Below are 17,015 nucleotides of genomic sequence, written 5' to 3' on the forward strand. Positions count from 1 at the left end.
TTTATTCTTCAGAAAAAAATCAACAAACAATGTCCATCAGTAGCATTATTAGGTTCATATAAGAATAATAAAAATAAAGGTTTTTAAGAATCACATTTTTATTTTCTAAGATTCTGGTTCTTAGAAAATAAAAATCTTGATTCTTACATTAATGGATTTTTTGCAGAAAAAAACATTGCACGTTTCCAAAAATGCATTATGTTTCATATGTGAAGAGTGTTTTCTGTGTGTGTGATCACACAGAGAGATCCAACATGGCTGCAGGCTGATGACAACCAGCTCTGCTCCTGTAAGAGATCAATCACATCATCCTCACTCCGTGTTACTCTCTGAAATAAATTATATATTGTGAAAAGAAAAAACTGTTATGCTACCATGGAAAAGTCAAATAATAAAAGCAAAAATATAAAATAGAATAATTTGAATTAAAAACTAAGTAAATAAGTAAATTAAATACAACAAAAAGTGAAACAAAGACTATATGTTATGTTTGTCAGTACAGATTCCATGTGTATTCCATAAGATCATTTAAAAAAACCTCAATACCAATAATCATTTGAGCGAAAAGATTACCGTAAATGATGGTGTGTTTCTTGTCCTGTCAGACTCCTTTTCCCAGATCTAAGGAATAAAATCGGTTACCACGATGTAGTTATTACTGATAGAAATGATGGCCAAGATTACGAAATAAGTCATTAAATAAAATAATAAGTCGTAATAAAACGTGACTTTCCTTTATCAACCTGTCAGTTAATGATAAGCCGACCTAAAATATGCTCTACTTTTAACTATAAATCATTTTTTGTAGCTGAATCTTACTCAGTGCAGGAGAAAACAAGGTCAACATCCTGCATTTTCTGCATTAAGCTTGTTGTATAACAGCAATCTAAACCGGGCCTAAAATAACGAGCTGCGTTTCTTTTTTTTCACCCTGCAAACCGAACATGATAAATTAGACCTGTTTCTGCTATCTTCTGTTATAATTTGAGCTCAGAGCTTTTGTAACTCAACATTATCACCGCAGTAGATGGACATAAAAGGTGAAAAAGACAAAGCATATATTGTTGCATATTCAATGTATCTTCTCAAATGTCTTATCTGGCCTGCAGCAGTTTTGCAGAGCTGTGACTGCTCCGTCCATCACATTAAAGTGAGAATCACTGATAAAAAGACCTGCGATAGCAGGGCCTGCTGAGCCTAAAATAGAGCGGGGAGTTGGCCTTGTATCACCTCCTCAGGAGACTTGGAGGTTATCAGGCCACAGCAGTTAGATCGCTTATAAATCACAGTCCGACCTCTTGACCACAGCAGAGTGCGACCACAGCAGCAAGCAGCCCGAGCACGTTCAATAAAGACACATGAAATATGAGCACGGGGGAGGTGGAGTTGAGATCTATCTGTGTGTGTGTGTGTGTGTGTGTGTGTGTGTGTGTGTGTGTGTGTGTGTGTGTGTGTGTGTGTGTTTGTATCAGATGGATCCATGTCAAAATATTACATAAGGTCTTGCAGCAGCTAATAATAAATGTAACAAAATAAGGATTGCTGAGGTTTGTTGCTATAAGAAGTATATGATACTTTGCGTATGTTATATTATACTTAACTTTTTATTTACCTAAAATGGCAGCTCTGTCTCTATGTATTATAATTATACTTTACATTACTTTTTTCTTCTCAGCATATACAACACAACATCTCGCATGTCGGTCCACCCTGGAAGAAGGATCTCTCCTCTTCCCTGCTACCAGTCTTCATGCTAAGCTAAGCTAACCCCCTCCTTTTCCCAGCTCTGTACTAAGCGCAAAGACGCAGCGTGGTATCGATCTCCTCATCTGAGAGATGCATTTTCAAAATCACCAAATGTATTGCAATGGACTTCAGGTGGACAGGGGGTGAACGGAGGCTTTACACATGGCGTCAAATGACACGACTTTTAAACCTATTGTTTATTGTGCAATGAAAGATGTTATGGAAGATTTGAAATTGCACTTCATGTCAAACTGTTGGTCTGTGTTGTCTAAGATAATTGTAGCAAACAAGATATTGGAGAAATAGTATTGATATAAAAGACGTGTTGACCTTTAAGTTTATAATGCTACTCATTGATGCACTCCTCTTACAAAAATCCATTTGAATATTTTGAAATGCTTCTCACAGCAAATATTGATATATGCGATTAATTTAGATTAATTAATCACAAAGCTTGTAATTAATTAGATACATTTTTTTAATCGCTTGACAGCCCTAATTTTAACATCATGTATATTTTTACTCACCAGAGTGAACCTGCTATCTACCGGTTGTCAGACAGCTGCTGTATGTGCAATGCAGCCGATCATTGTCCACCTTGGAGCGGCTGTGAGTCATGGGCCTGGACATTTTAATAGCTGAGATAGTGGACTCTGGATACACTTTGTAAAAACAATATATTGCTACTAAGTTTATCCTACATGGAGACGCTGCAGAGTTGGAGTTGGAGTTAGTCAGTTGGATGTCAGGGCTTAAATAAAGCGTGCTGCCGTGTGTTCCTCTCTAACAAAGAGATACTGAAGATAGTTTGTCATTGTAGGAAACAGATAACTGAAGCCACGATCAATTATGTTCCGTCTCCTCTGATGACCTTGATGAGTTCAGTCATCTGATGTCACTGAGCTTGGATCAATAAATGTGTTTGCACGAGTTAATGAACATGATTGAATTGTGTGCCTGCTGTTATTCCTCTCACGACACACTGGACCTCCATCGTTTATCCAAACTGTAGTCGTGTGGAATAAATATTATGGTAATAACTGTTTGGCTGACAGTATAGGGACAAAGGCTGCACTTTTATTCAAATAGATCACATGTTGTGTATGTTATATGAGGTGAATAGTATAATTCTAAGTAAATGACATGTCAGAGTTTGTATCAACAGTTGTATGACAGTCTCCAGACTCCAGGTTGTTTGCAGCAGGCCATGCATGACCAGAAATGCAAATCTTCTCTTCATTCAACTTTTTGAGGGGATGTTTGGTCCTGAGTCTCAGCATCCTTTGAGGTCCACATCAAATACTAACCAGGATCATCCATAAAGTATATTTCCAGAGTGACCTCGTCATCACCAGGTACATTTTGAAAACTCACTATACAAAACATGACAAGTGAATATTTATTTGCTGTATATTAAAGACATATCACACAGTGGCTGTGGTAAAAAAAAAGAAAATAATTCAATACATTAAAATAAAAGATAAATGATAAACAGCTGAAGTCCCATCACCACACAAGAAGGGTGTTTAACAACATTTGTGTTTAAAACTAAATGACACTTGTATCTCCTGCCCAGAGAAGACAACGCTTCTGACATTCTATCAGCTAAATGATTCATTGATTATTTTTTTTTTACAGATTAATCAGTAATGAAGATGATAGTTGGATGTATTATTTTCATTATCAATTCATCTGCTTTATGTATTATGTTCTCGATTAATTAGGTTCTAATTGGGTAGTTTGGTCTACAGTATATAATCCAAAGTGATGTCTTTAAATGTCTTGTTTTGTCAAGATAGTCATTTTATTATGATAAAAAACAGAGAAATGCATAACATGTCCATATTTGGGAGGCTGAAAACAGCATTTCTGATATTTTTGCATGAAATATTACTTCAACTATTAATCTATTAACAAAATAGTTGGTGATTATTTTGTCGTCAATGAATTAATTGATTAGTCAACTAATCGCTGCAGCTCTTGCATGATGGTCGTTAGCTTTGAGTTATGGACCATAGATTGTAAACTCTTTAGGATGCATTGTGGGATCATTTGAGTTCCATATAAAGGCTATAATAAATGTCAGTATACTGTGGACTGCAGAGTGAATAGTGAATGATTTTGGCCCTTGATTATTTTTTTAACATTCAACAACTACAACTCCCATAAAGCTTTGATGGTCCTTCTGTAGTTCTGACTCAGGAATATGTTGTTATTGAAGGCAAATAACAAAAAATCTCTGAAGATGACAAGGTTCTGAAATTGTAGGTCAGCTAAAGGAGTACATATTTATTCTGGAATATGGACATAAAACATATCATGTTAATGAGAAATGACATTGAGCATTATAAACCAGTGAAACAAGCTAATCACAGGCGTGATTTGAGCTCTCTGTTCTCATTTGATTGGTAGAAATAAGATAAAACAATTAAATAGCACACAGTGGTGCTATAAATAGTATTAAATATACACATTCATACAATGCATCCATGCAGTGTAGAACCATTGACACACTAAAAACATATTCACATTAATCCAACACCAGTAGCTCAATTGTATGTGTGGTTAATAACAATATTCACAATGCAGGGACAAATATACATTGACTCCTGTAATTAAACTCGACTGTGCACAACATGTTAGTCAATCCTTCTGATTTAGTTTCTTCTTTTCCAGCCTGTGTCGTGACATTGACTGTTATAAAGTTTGTTTATGGCGTGTTTTTAGGGGGAAGGGGGTGTACTTTTACGTGTGTGTGTGTGTGTGCACACGTGAATATCATATTTGCGCCGTCAGCACCGTCACTCTTCGTCTGTGTGTGGTTGGGTCCTGCAGAGAGCTCACAGTCCACTCTCAGTGAAAGGCGACCATTGCAAAAAGTCTTTGTTCTGCAGCAGAGCCGCGGCTTCATCCCGTCGCTTTGACTTCCAAATGAAGCTCTATACTATCTGATGCCCAGCGGCTCACGGAAAAATCAGTCAATAGAAGCTGTTTTCCATCAGTGGGGACGAGCCAGCGGTCGCCTCAACATGTCTGGGCCGAGGGTTCCTCTTAGAACCAGCTTAGGGAACCACAATGAACAGCAAATCAGCAGGTGCAAATGAAAAAGACATGAACTGAAGATATTTTGACGGGGTGTTGAGAGGCACAGCGTATTCACCACTGGGACGTCCTATGCAGACCATTCCCCTGCAAATAGAGAGAGATGAGAACATTGTGAGAACTGAGACCTCCACTGTAACCCTGTGTACAGTATTAACTAGGTGGCTCTGAAAAGCTTGCTCATACATACATAACATCTTTGATTCACAACAGTCACAGTAGATTCAAAGTGTGACCCAGGACGTGTCTGAAATCACTCCCTATTTGTAACAAAGTGCCCTGTGTTTACTTTGCACCATTTTATTTACATTATTTAAGAATTCAAAATCAAAAAAATCCCCTAATTGTTTATTTAAGTTTCCATCATATATAAATGACCATGGCAGGTTTGTGTCAACATTTTTGTCCCAGCGCAGATCAAATTGTCAAATCATATTTTAGTTGCTTTTTGTGATTTGATATAAGTGTAACTGATAAATGAGCATATGACATTGTCTCATGACAACAATAGGCCTCTAAATTATATAGAATCAAAATCGTATTGTGGCAGACTTTATGATATCAGAAGATTTCATATCACTGTCCAAAGAATTTATATAATTTCGTATCGTGACCTTAAATCATCAGTTGAAGCGCAACATTATAATTTTAGAGTAAATACAGCAGATGCAGAGTAAACTGTAGGGTTTATTATGAATGGAAAAGTGAATGGGTGATTTCAGACACAGCACTAGTTTGAAGAAATATCCATGTGCATTCTTGCTATGTTGGACTGATGAGAAACATATGGATGGAAATGGCTTTGTTCCTTGTGTGGTTAGCAGTTTTCAGTTAAATATTAAATATACTGGACATAACTTGACAGCGGAGTAGTTATCCACCAATATATGTCAAAATAGCTTCTGTTTGAACCCGGGTCACATTGGAATCCATTGTAACTGCTGTGAAACTGACTACAGCTGCATCCTCCACAAATCAGAGAACTACATACTTTTCAGAGCCACCTTAAAAGCCTAAATGTGAGTGTTTGATACTCAGCTTTTAAAAACATCAGACCTTTTAGAAGGTAAATGGTATGCACAAAAAGATAAAAGAAAACACTGCAATAGCACCAGAAAGAGACAAATCATGTCACATCAAACTTGACCCTTTTCACCGACATTGTTTTGAATTGACAGAAGAGGTACAGAGTGCACTGAGTCCAACTAGCATATTGAGCAGACGAGGTAAAAGACAAGAGGCCTCGAGAGAGAGAGCGAGCTCCACAAGATAAGAAAAAAGAAAATCCAGACAAAGAGGTGATTCATAGTCAACCTGTAGAAGAAGTTGCTATGGATACAGCAGGAGCTGAGAGGTGGACATGCACAGAGGCAGGGGGACAGAAACAGCATCTGGAGGTAAGCAGGTTGATAAAGAGAAACACAGAGACGCGTCGGGGGTTCAGGGTAGGACCTACGCTATTTCCGTTTGTCTGAGTGTGTGCAGTGTTCCCGGCCTCAGTGCGTGTCGAAGGGGTGCTGCTCCCGCTGTTGGCAGCAGAGTTGACGGAAGCTCTGGGAATGACCATGTCAAACGACACGTCCGGAGGGTGCTGCATAACATGGCCCATGACAAAAACATCCAAGAAATGAGGGAGGGAATGATCCTGTAACTGCCTGCTCTTTGGAAAGACCTCCACAAACAAACCAACAACCGGGATAGTTTGGAAGTTTTATAGTGGGGTTGTGTGAGGTACTTATGTATAGTCAGTGTATACCTGCAGCAGATGGAGGTCGACACGCCCGCTGCTTGGAGAAACAGACAGGAGTACCAGCACAGAAGCTAAGCGACGTTCTGCTGTGGACGGAGGCAGCAGCAAAACGTATCTCAGACACCTAAAAAAAGGCCCACCAAAACATCTGTGTGCTTTATCTTGTCGTCAGACAGCCTCTCTGAGGGGGAACTGAAAGAAAGTGTTATTTTACTTTGCAGAACACAGCAGTTGCTGGTCTACCGCTGCCTCGATCAGTTAGTTTGTTTGTGTTACTTTGGTGAATCCAAACTAACCAAAGTCTCATAGCAACACAAACAAACTAACTGAATCGAGTTTACCAGCAACTCCTGTGTCCTGCAATGTAAAATGATTTGTGTCTGGTGGCTTTAAAGGGAGCACAGATAACAGTTTCAGTTCCCCCTCAGGAAGAGTTGTTGCTGTCAGCAAGGTAATGTGGTGAAAATATTTAAAATATAGCGTAAACTTAAACTGGTTTTAAGTGTCATCTACTGCAACACACTGACTATGGATAAGAACCTCATACGCTCTTCAGAACGTCTGATTCCCCTCAGAATGACCTGTTCTTGTCTATGTAGTAACCGGTAATGCATCGCCTCGCCCCACTTACCGTTATAACACCTTCCCAGCTGTCCCCCTTGGAAAGGTTTGCAATGATAAAAAAAACAAACAAACTCCAAACTCTTTAATAATATCTTTAAAATCTTGGCCACAGTTTTGCATATGTGCATCTATATATCTGTCTCTTTAAACTCTCACTTCAAATCACTCCTCAAGACACACTGACAATTGTTTTTAAGTCTAGATTTCGACACTTTCATATTTGTTTATTTTGTTATTTACTTATGTTTTACTTATATATATATTAGTTTTTTATTTATCTTGTCTGTTCGTTTTAATTAATTGTAATTATTTTTGCATTCGTATATATACCGTAATACTTGCTTTGCTACCAGATACTTTGTCTCTTTTGTTCTTCTCAGTTTTATGTATGTACAGCACTTTGTAACTCTGTTTTTGAAAAGTGCTAAATAATAAAGTTATGATTATCATTATCAGAGCCCCGTGCACGCCACTTCATCCTGTTAAGCTTGACAGACCTTCCGTGCCTAGAGTGACAGTTGCTAAACTATGATTGGATAATCTCTGTGCAAGGGAGGGGTTTAGTAAACACTCCATTATATACAAGGGAAGCACTTTTGTTTGTTTTTAATAAACTGAAATTGAAAAATAATGTGATCATTGTGTGTTCTGTGATATGAAGCAGCAGGAAGTTGTTTACTGTCTCATCATTATCCAAAATCAACAGACTTCTCCTATTTTTATCACTTCTCTTTTCACTATTGCTTTGATGCTTCTGCTACTGACCTACTACTGTTTTGGAATACATACTATCATCGAACGATGACTCAAAAGTTGACCATGAGGTGACACGACTACAAAATAGTTGCCAAAAATCTGATTTATTTTAAATTTAAAACATAGGTCTGGATTTTTAGAGAATATTAACACTGACATACCTCACATCAAGAAAAACACTCAAAATATCAATCTGGTTATGACCACACTTTTCCCAATACAGTTTCTATGACACTGAACAAGTAAGAGTGTATCTTTCATCTAGTTTCCAATCAATTCAAACCTTCAATATGTCAAAAAAACTTTCTAATGTGTTATGAAGCAGAGTAAGGGGAACTATGATGATGAGATATTGTTCTTTTTTAAATTGTTTTGCAATCAGCTTTCATCTACCTTTTAATCTGTTGCAAAACTTATTTTATTATAATATTATTTATTTCCCTTTACTTTTCATTATTTAAACACATTTACATATATTTCTTACTCATTTATTATTATTATTATTATTATTATTATTATTATTATTATTATTATTATTATTATTATTATTATTATTATTTTGTCCGTGTGTGTTTTTCTTGCTTTTTCCCTGACATAAAAAATCTGCATTCGATTTACATGAGGCTTGTTCTTTGTCTTGTTTTATTTGTAGAAAAATAACTGAGAAAATAAACTGTCAAAGGTTCTTCATTTAAATAATAATGTGCCTACCACAGGATATACAATATGAGTGAACCAGCTACTTATCTGCCTCTACACTATTTATGCCACACAAGTGTGTCTCTGTAAACAAACCGCCAGGGTGTGTGTGTGTGTGTGTGTGTGTACTCACGATTCCCACTGCTTTGCTGATGAGAGCCAGCTCAGTGGGCTGGTAGACTGAACCACGCAGCTGACCCGTGTAGCCGCTGTATGGAGACACAGGCTTGGACGCTGTAACGCACAGACAGAGACAACAAATGTTTTGTCAGTCATCGAGCACTCTGAGTGATAACTTCAGGCCTCTTAAGTGTATCCTTCTTCTGCAACCATCTCTTAAATCCTAATATATTACAATCCCTTCAAATAAACAGCACCAAATCAACAGACCAGGACCAAGAGGCACCATCTGTCCTTTATCTCGTCTGTGCTTGTGTCCTGTAAAAACACCCAGCAGAGATGCGGGAGAAGACTTTGTCGCACTTAGCGGCTCCTAAATTCAAATATTTTCCCCAAAATAAAAACTGTTGCTACACCTCAGTTGCCGTGGAGACAATGCAAACACAAGGCGGGATGTTTCTGGTGGGAATCAAGAGTGGGAGTGTTTACATGTTACACAGTGGTGCAGTTAGATAGTAGACACTCATTAACAGGAATGATTCAAAGACATTACCTCTGAATACCTGTTAGACAGAAACTCTGGGAAAACAATGTGTACAAATGGTTGGTTAGACTTTCCTGTCCTGGTGCTGATGACTATTATTGACTTTTTATTCATAGCTCACAAAAGAAGGAAGGAAGTTACCTCAAGGGTGTTATCTGGGAAGTTAATGATGAAGGATGAAGTCAAATGTTGCTGCTCTCTATCAGAGACCCAGATATGAGCATTTTCCTATCACACAACAGTTGTGACTACAGTATTTAGCATTCAAATAAAAACAGGATACGAAGAAAATGAAAGGGAAAAAGTAAAATATTGATAAAAACTCTTCAGATAATGTCAAAAAAAATAATCAAAAAATTCCCCCTGAAATGCTGGAGAGAAAAAGTTGAACATCTCTCAGAATAATCAGATTTAAATACATAGTTACTAGGGCAGCTTGAGATGAAGAAAAACTGCAATTTGAATAACATTTAATATCACAATAACAATACTACACAGGATAAATAAACAAATATTTAAATCTACTCAGTTCTGCCTTTCAGTATATTGCTAAATAAAAACAACAAACTGGTTGTTGAATTAATAAAATGTCAGGAAATTATTTTCATCATTCTTTCATTGAACATATTGAACATTAAACTGAACACAAAAGTCACCAAAAACAATGAAAGTTGTATTTAAAAGTGCAGTTTTCTACTGACAACTCAAAATATTGCAGTCTTTGGCGCAAGTTGACGTTAAATTGATTTAAAAACTATATATTGTGCAATCCTACTAGTTACTTTCCACCTCTACACCACGGTGACAGCAGCTCTGTAACCCTTGAAGACATTAACAGCCACATAACGCCGTCTACCTCATCGTCTATGATAATCCATCGTCTCCGCCACCAGCCCTGATGATGAGCTCTCTCTGTCTGAGAGGCAGCAGATTTATGCTCTGATCTTGGTGGCGTCCTGTGCAGCTCAGGACTTAAACAACATCATATCAAATTCTGCGGGGTCATGATGTAGATGCAAAGCAATCTTTTGAGGACATTTTGCTGGGTAATCCGTCCGTTCTGATGTTTTTGTGTGCTTGAAACCTTTTTGAAGCTCATCTGTACAAGGTCATTCTGTATATTCTGTGATAATATTATAACACAGTCATTACAGGGACATAATGTACGAGGCATTTTCCAGGCAGAAATTTTAATTAGCTTCCAGTTAGACTATGTAGTCACGGAGGTAACTGTGACATTCATGCGTCACATGTAAAATTAGGTACTTAAGGCCCCTTCTAGTTATTACCTCACAAACAAACTATATCTCAATTAGGCAAATATCTTCAAAATTCTAATTTCATACTTAATTCATACTTGAGAAAATAAAGGACGGGGCATCTTATTGCTACAACTCGGGTGTGCCTAAATTAGAAATCATTTTTAATTATGAATTTAAAATCAACCATCAACAAATTGCAGCCCAAACGTCTTGCTTTTCAGACATACAATGGATGGTATAGTTGTGATTATGTATTAAGTTTTATTACGTCAGACTGTAGTGAAATTGCTGTTGTGAAAGTGGGTAAGTCCCTGAGTCGACAGAGTTTTGTAAGTAGAGTAATATTAACAAAGTCAACAAATGAGCGATATATCCTGCCTGTAGGTTTTACTGGGACATGGACTACAAACATTTCAGAGGTGGTGAGTTTGAAGCAGCAGAGAATTTTACTTTACTAAAGATGACATACAACAACATTTGATAAAAACATGTCAGCAGGCTACATACCTTGGTTGGGCTCATCCATAGAGAAAGCCTTATTTTCCACGAACATGTTCTGCGAGCTCTGCTCCTTCAGGATCGTCTCGTAGCCGACTCCTCGGTTCGGGTATAGATCTTCCCCGAAGCTTGGCTGGCTTTCATCATCACCGGTCAAACAGCAGATGTCCGGAATTGTGTAGAGGATGAGGAACGCCCACGCATTCGCCACCAAGGCGATGGCCAAGGTGGGGTCATCCCAAGCGGGCCCTCCGTTCCTCTCATTCCCGTAGACGTACATGACGATCCACGCCACCCAAATCCCCACAGTGACAAAGCTGGTTAGAAGGATGAAGGCGCCTTCCTTCTTCCAATGATTGTGTTTGCCCGCCATGATGGTCAAGCTTGCCAGCACCACAGCCAGGATCAGGGTCATCACGTAGATCAGCGCCATGACGAAGTCCTCATTGGCGATGTTGCAAGGCGTAGCCGTGGCTCTGCTAGTTTCAGCTGTGGCGTTGAGTGGCACCTGTGGGTGGCGCACCACTGTGATGATCAGCCACTCTGTGTTGATGACCACCTCCACAAGCCACAGACCCACTGCCCCGAGACACAAGACCCAAGCCCGGGGCCCGCTGTTACACCTGGCGAGGATGTTCAGCCTCACGCACTGCATCAGGAGGCAAGCGAAGCAGCCGCCAAACAGCACGCCGAAGAGGAACCTCCGGGAGGCGCAGGTGGCGAAATCCTTTCCCACGATGAAGGCGAAAGTCAGGCAGAAGAGACCGGCGGTGCAGACCAGGAACAAGGCATGGAGGGCCACCGAGCTTTTGCGGTTCTTGTCTTGCGTGAAGGGCACGCTGGCTAGCAGCGAGATGAAAAGAACAAAGGAGAAGATGATGCCAGCCGTTGCGAAGGCCTCCAGCACGATGCCCCACACGGCATTAAGGTCACACAAGTTGTAATAAAGGGAGTCCACGCTAGAGCCGCAACCCTTAGGGGTGGAGTTTGAAGCCATTGCTACTGGCAGAGACCAGGTTTCAATTCGGACGAGTTGTTCTGGGATCCTGAGAGCACCTGTTCAGATGGACAAACAGGGAGAGTCTGAAAAAAGTCGGATGTGGACACATCTTAACAAAGACTCCAATACGTCACCAATGCTGGATTAGAATACTGTTGTCTACACCCAATTAAACAAATATTACACTTACATGAGTCAATATACACACAGCAACACATGGGATCAAACATTTGTCATGATATTTACACAGAACATATGTAAGAGGAAATGATTTACCTGCGTTTCAGAGCTAGAAAGAATCAGAAACTGCATCACAGACTTCAGCAGCCTCCAAATATATCAGAGGAATGTCTATGGACTTTTCCCTAACTTTGAGATGAATCATTAACGGGATCTGTCCACAAATATTGTTTCTGTACGTTGCGATTACATCTGAATCAATAGGTGAAAGTCCATTCAACCTAAAGTGCTGCAGGTACAACTGTAGTTTATTTCTATTGAACAACAAAAAATCACAGTGGAACTTTGTCTGCTTTGTGAATAAAAATCTCCACAGTGCTTGTTCGGTACTTTCTGTCCCTGTCAGATTGAATTACTCTGAACTGAGGACAGTCTCTGAGCCGGATCGATAGAAGCGCGGTGGCGGACGTTCAGTCTTTCTAACGTTTGACTCAATCACGACAAGGATCGTTCTGGAACAAATAAATCAACCTTTTTTGGTTGTCCATGATTTGGTTGGCCCCTTATTTTATGTCGTCATTTTTGGTCATTGACAGTGGCTTTGTGAGTTCTGTCAGTCCTTTAGTGAACTTTAATAAAATGAATATGTTTGTTTTAATTTAAGGGTGTGACCTCTAATCACGCGCACAGTAATAAAGGGCGCTCCAGTAATCTTTTCTAGATTTAATTCCTGTCAAACTGAGAAACAGAGACATGTGGTGGCACTGTATTAACACATCAAAGATATGTGAACCTCTGTTACCATGGAAAGCTCAAGGATGGTTTTATGGTATGTTTACAATTTCTGAATGCTCAAGGTAGGAACACAAGGCACATTTTCATTCCAGTATGAAACAAAGACAAAAGACTCCCAGCTTGGTACTTTTTTTGTTTTGATTTTCATACAACCCTGGACAGAGATAAATCATGGAAGGTGAAACCTCTGATTCTTAGAATACTTTATCAAGATCCAAACAAATCAGTTAACAAAACAATGAAACTCAACGAGTCCTCATTTATCATGGAGGACCTGGACTCTATCAAGTTCCTTCATGACCTTGGAAACAAAGGTCTCACCACATGATCCAGTTAATAGCAGTTCTGGAGCTTTCAATCATATCACATGGTCTTCTACAACAGGAAGAGTTTTCCTTGTAAAATATGGCTGATCAAAGCTTTTGAGCCAACGTGAATGAGAATCTCCATTCCATGAACACTTTGCAAACTCCACCCGCTGATGAAGATCATGTGATGTGATCAAAAGCTTGTCAGCAGTTACTAAATGGACCTTGTGGCAAGATTGAATGTTAAATGTGTTAGATGACAAATGCTGTCAATCCAATCACACAGAGATCAACAAAAGGCTTTTGGGGACCTCAGACTCCCCAAGGGTCTAAGGTTCACCAAGTGATATTTAGTAATGTTCACCACTGTAAGCTGGAATGATAAGGGTAATTTCTGTCTAACTTGTTGAGGGGCCCGGTGTCAGAATCTAATGTTCATGTTCTGCTTGCTTTGAGAATCCTGATCAGAACTTAAATATAACACTATACATATACAATGCACAGAGATTGGAGGGGGGCGGGGACCCTAGGGTCTTCTTGTATCTCATCTATATTTTCATTTTCATTCATTTAGACTCAGTTTCAGTAGCTTTTATACAAAACACACAACATCTCATGTACATCTGTAGGCAGCTGGGAATGGTGATGCATTACACTTGTAAAATATTTTTAAAAATCAATCACTTTTTCCATCAACAAAGTGCAGTCATGACACAAATAATGCTTTTACTTATTCCTCGTCACTATCTGATAGTTCATGCAGCAGATCTGATCTCATATCAATATGAAGGATTTTTTTGTGTGAATCTGAACCATTAAAAAACAGTTTCACACACACTTCATGCTGTGTTCAGGGACATAAATGACCATGAGACACACTTTAACCTGCATGTAAAAATACTATAATAAAAGCCTATGTTATGACACTTTTTCTTCTCCTTTAAAATCGACATATATAATACGAAACGCAGTTATGGCGCACCTAAAGTACTAATATAGCCTACTGAATAGAAATGTTTGTCCATGTAAACATAACTCTAAATATACATATTCAAATCTTAAAACCCTGAACGAGACAATTAGCCTGGTCTTAAGAACAGCACACACTAAGATGTGTCTGGTGTGTTGACTACCTGTGTGTTGACCTCACCTCGGAGCTGGTTCTTGTTGATCTCTGAAACGCTTCTTCACCTGCTCCAACCGGCGGTAACGGCACAGTAAATCATCGAGAGTAAAAAAAAAGAAGAGAAGTCAGTAAAAAAGTTTCTACTCTTCCACAAATCTCATAGAACACGTCATCAGACTGATCCCAGCTCAGCTCACTTCTGATCAAATGGAGAATAAAAGTTTAAGAATCGTTTACGAGCGTTTTCCAACGATCTGACTGCTGTGATGCTCTCTCTCTCTCTCTCTCTCTCTCTCTCTCTCTCTCTCTCTCTCTCTCTCTCTCTCTCTCTTGATCGCAGTATAACTGAAACATCCAACACGTGAGTGTGGAGTGTAAGTGGTGTGTAGGGACATCTGGTGGTGAAAAGAGGTTCAATCCAGCAGCAGATTTGGGAGGTTTAAACCACATGAAGGTGACAGTAAAGTACAAAATGACTCAAATGAAACACTGATACTGTTACAGTGTACATGAAGAATCTAATTCCTAAATCCTATGAATACATTTTGCTTCCCAAATGATGACTTGTGTTTGGTAAGAAAAGGTCTTGAGTTAATTATTGTTCTGTAAATGCTCTTATTCTGTCTATTCTTGTACTAATTGTTATGTTTTTGCTGTGAAGCACTTTGGGCTGCCATTCTTGTATGAAAGGTGCTATACAAATAAAGCTTATTATTATTATTATTATTATTATATCATATTACAGGACATAAATTAACTGCACTGTATATAATTTATTTTGTAGTGCTCAAATTCTTTACCTCAGACAAATAAATATTACAATGAATACAAATACATTAGATATATATTGTATATTCTTATTACAGTGGACACACACCTAAAATCACATGTTCCTTGTGATTCACTGGGAATCTTTCCACCACATCTCATGTAATGATGCAGGTAATGAGACGTGCTGCTTATAGGAGCAAAAACAACTGATCTGGAGGAGGTGATCATAACAGGACGGATTATGTAATGGCACAATTTTGGATATTGTGTCTTAATGATGGTTTTCTTGGTCAGACTAAACTGTTTTCTTCTTGCTTTTCTTTTTACTATTATGAAAGTAGCAAAATAGCCCAAACACTCAAATTTTACCAGTACGTGAAAAAAAAAAAAAAAAAAACGTTTTGCGTTAAGTGTCTCAAGCTGTGTCTTTATCCAAAACATCTTCTTCTTCTTCGTTCTCTCTTTCTTTAACAGACTCATCTTTGCCACAATTATCTCTTTGTTTTTCTCCCTTTTGTTCAGTCAGTGGCTCAGACTTGTGAAAGATCAACTGCATCAGACCCTCTGTGTCTTTATCTTCCATCTCACCTATATATGAATTATTGTTTCCACACAAGGAAGGGGAAGAAAGTCTTTAGTCCACTTATGTACTTTTCAAGATTAATCAGGTCAAGGTTCCCCTCACACTGTGCTTAACTGTTAGCACTGAACTATAATATATACTCAGCACCATCATTCATACCGTCACTACCATTACAAACGCTTTATGTTTTATTTTATTATTTCCACTTTGGGTTTGAATGACAATATGGTAAAAAGTTATTCAAGCAGGTGAGCTGAGGAACAAATGATGTTTGATTCAGATCCAATAGCACCGCCGTGTGGCCATTTACAAGTCCCTTCACTGTTTACAAAAGCTCTTCTTTCTGGATTCTTAGGTTCTTCAGTCTGAAGAAAGTCATTACTTATTTATTTTATATGCTTAATGATTTTTCTACAGTTGTATTCCAGTTTTTTGCAGGTGTGGACTTGAACACAAAGTGCAGTTCCAATCCCAATTTAGATTTGATAAGATCTAATGGAAAGTTACATATTGGTGGCGCTTTAGCAAGGAATTAGAAATTGAAATTCTTCAACCACTGACCCCACTGGTGGGTCAAAGTTAAACATGTCTGACTGGAATTTGGTGAAATGTGTATAATAAAATGATGCACAAAACATCTAGAACAGGGGTTCCCAAACCTTTTACCTTGGAGGACCAAAACTAAAACTTCATGGTGGGCCACGGGCCAAAAGAAAAACCTTATTGTATTTTATTGTATAGTTAAGATGCAAAATAATACGAGGACCCCAAGTTCTCTTAATCTCCATTTTTGGGTTTGCTCCAAACTGACTTCCTGCACAAACTGTCCATCTGCCAACCATGCTCAGATTATGAAATATAATTAATAATTAGGGATACTACATATTTAAAGAGCATGTCTACCTCACAAAAACTCCACAAACACTTTATTTGTTTAATTGTTTTTTTTGTTTTTTCCGCTAGAAACATCTAGCAGGCCAAATCAAACCTCATGGTGGCCCCACTTTGGTCATCAGGCCCCACTTTGGGCACCCCTGATCTGGAACATGTCCATTTGATGGAACGATGGAGCCATTAAAAACATGGAGTCTTGGGTTAGATAAGTTTGAATATTTTACTCCCCGAACACATAGAATATATATGATACTGTC

At 38.5% G+C, this 17,015-nt stretch overlaps 1 protein-coding gene across 2 annotated transcripts; it reads right to left on the reverse strand.

The window, feature by feature from the left end:
* Positions 1–2,812: 2,812 nt before the first annotated feature.
* gprc5c (G protein-coupled receptor, class C, group 5, member C) lies at positions 2,813–14,750 on the reverse strand. Of its 2 annotated transcripts, XM_029456987.1 has the most exons (5): positions 14,535–14,750; positions 11,111–12,157; positions 8,811–8,911; positions 6,305–6,439; positions 2,813–4,935 (listed from the first exon to the last, which is right to left on the reverse strand). In XM_029456987.1, exons 2-5 carry the CDS (start codon positions 12,096–12,098, stop codon positions 4,903–4,905), a joined length of 1,257 nt encoding a protein of 418 aa, XP_029312847.1. In that variant the 5' UTR covers positions 12,099–12,157; positions 14,535–14,750; the 3' UTR covers positions 2,813–4,902. The 2 variants fall into 2 exon arrangements, with proteins under 2 accessions (XP_029312847.1, XP_029312848.1); XM_029456988.1 differs by lacking the exon at positions 6,305–6,439.
* Positions 14,751–17,015: the final 2,265 nt, after the last annotated feature.

The sequence above is a fragment of the Cottoperca gobio genome, chromosome 19, assembly GCF_900634415.1.
Source record: "Cottoperca gobio chromosome 19, fCotGob3.1, whole genome shotgun sequence".
NCBI lineage: Eukaryota > Metazoa > Chordata > Actinopteri > Perciformes > Bovichtidae > Cottoperca > Cottoperca gobio.

What these genes read in the sequence shown, in the direction of transcription:
- gprc5c (XM_029456987.1), bottom strand. Translation starts at nt 12,098, where the DNA reads ATGGCTTCAAACTCCACCCCTAAGGGTTGCGGCTCTAGCGTGGACTCC. An exon ending in TATGGATGAGCCCAACCAAG is followed by an intron (nt 8,912 to 11,110) that starts GTATGTAGCCTG and finishes TGTGCGTTACAG; the next exon opens with CGTCCAAGCCTGTGTCTCCA. An exon ending in CTCAGACAAACGGAAATAGC is followed by an intron (nt 4,936 to 6,304) that starts GTAGGTCCTACC and finishes CTCTATTTGCAG; the next exon opens with GGGAATGGTCTGCATAGGAC.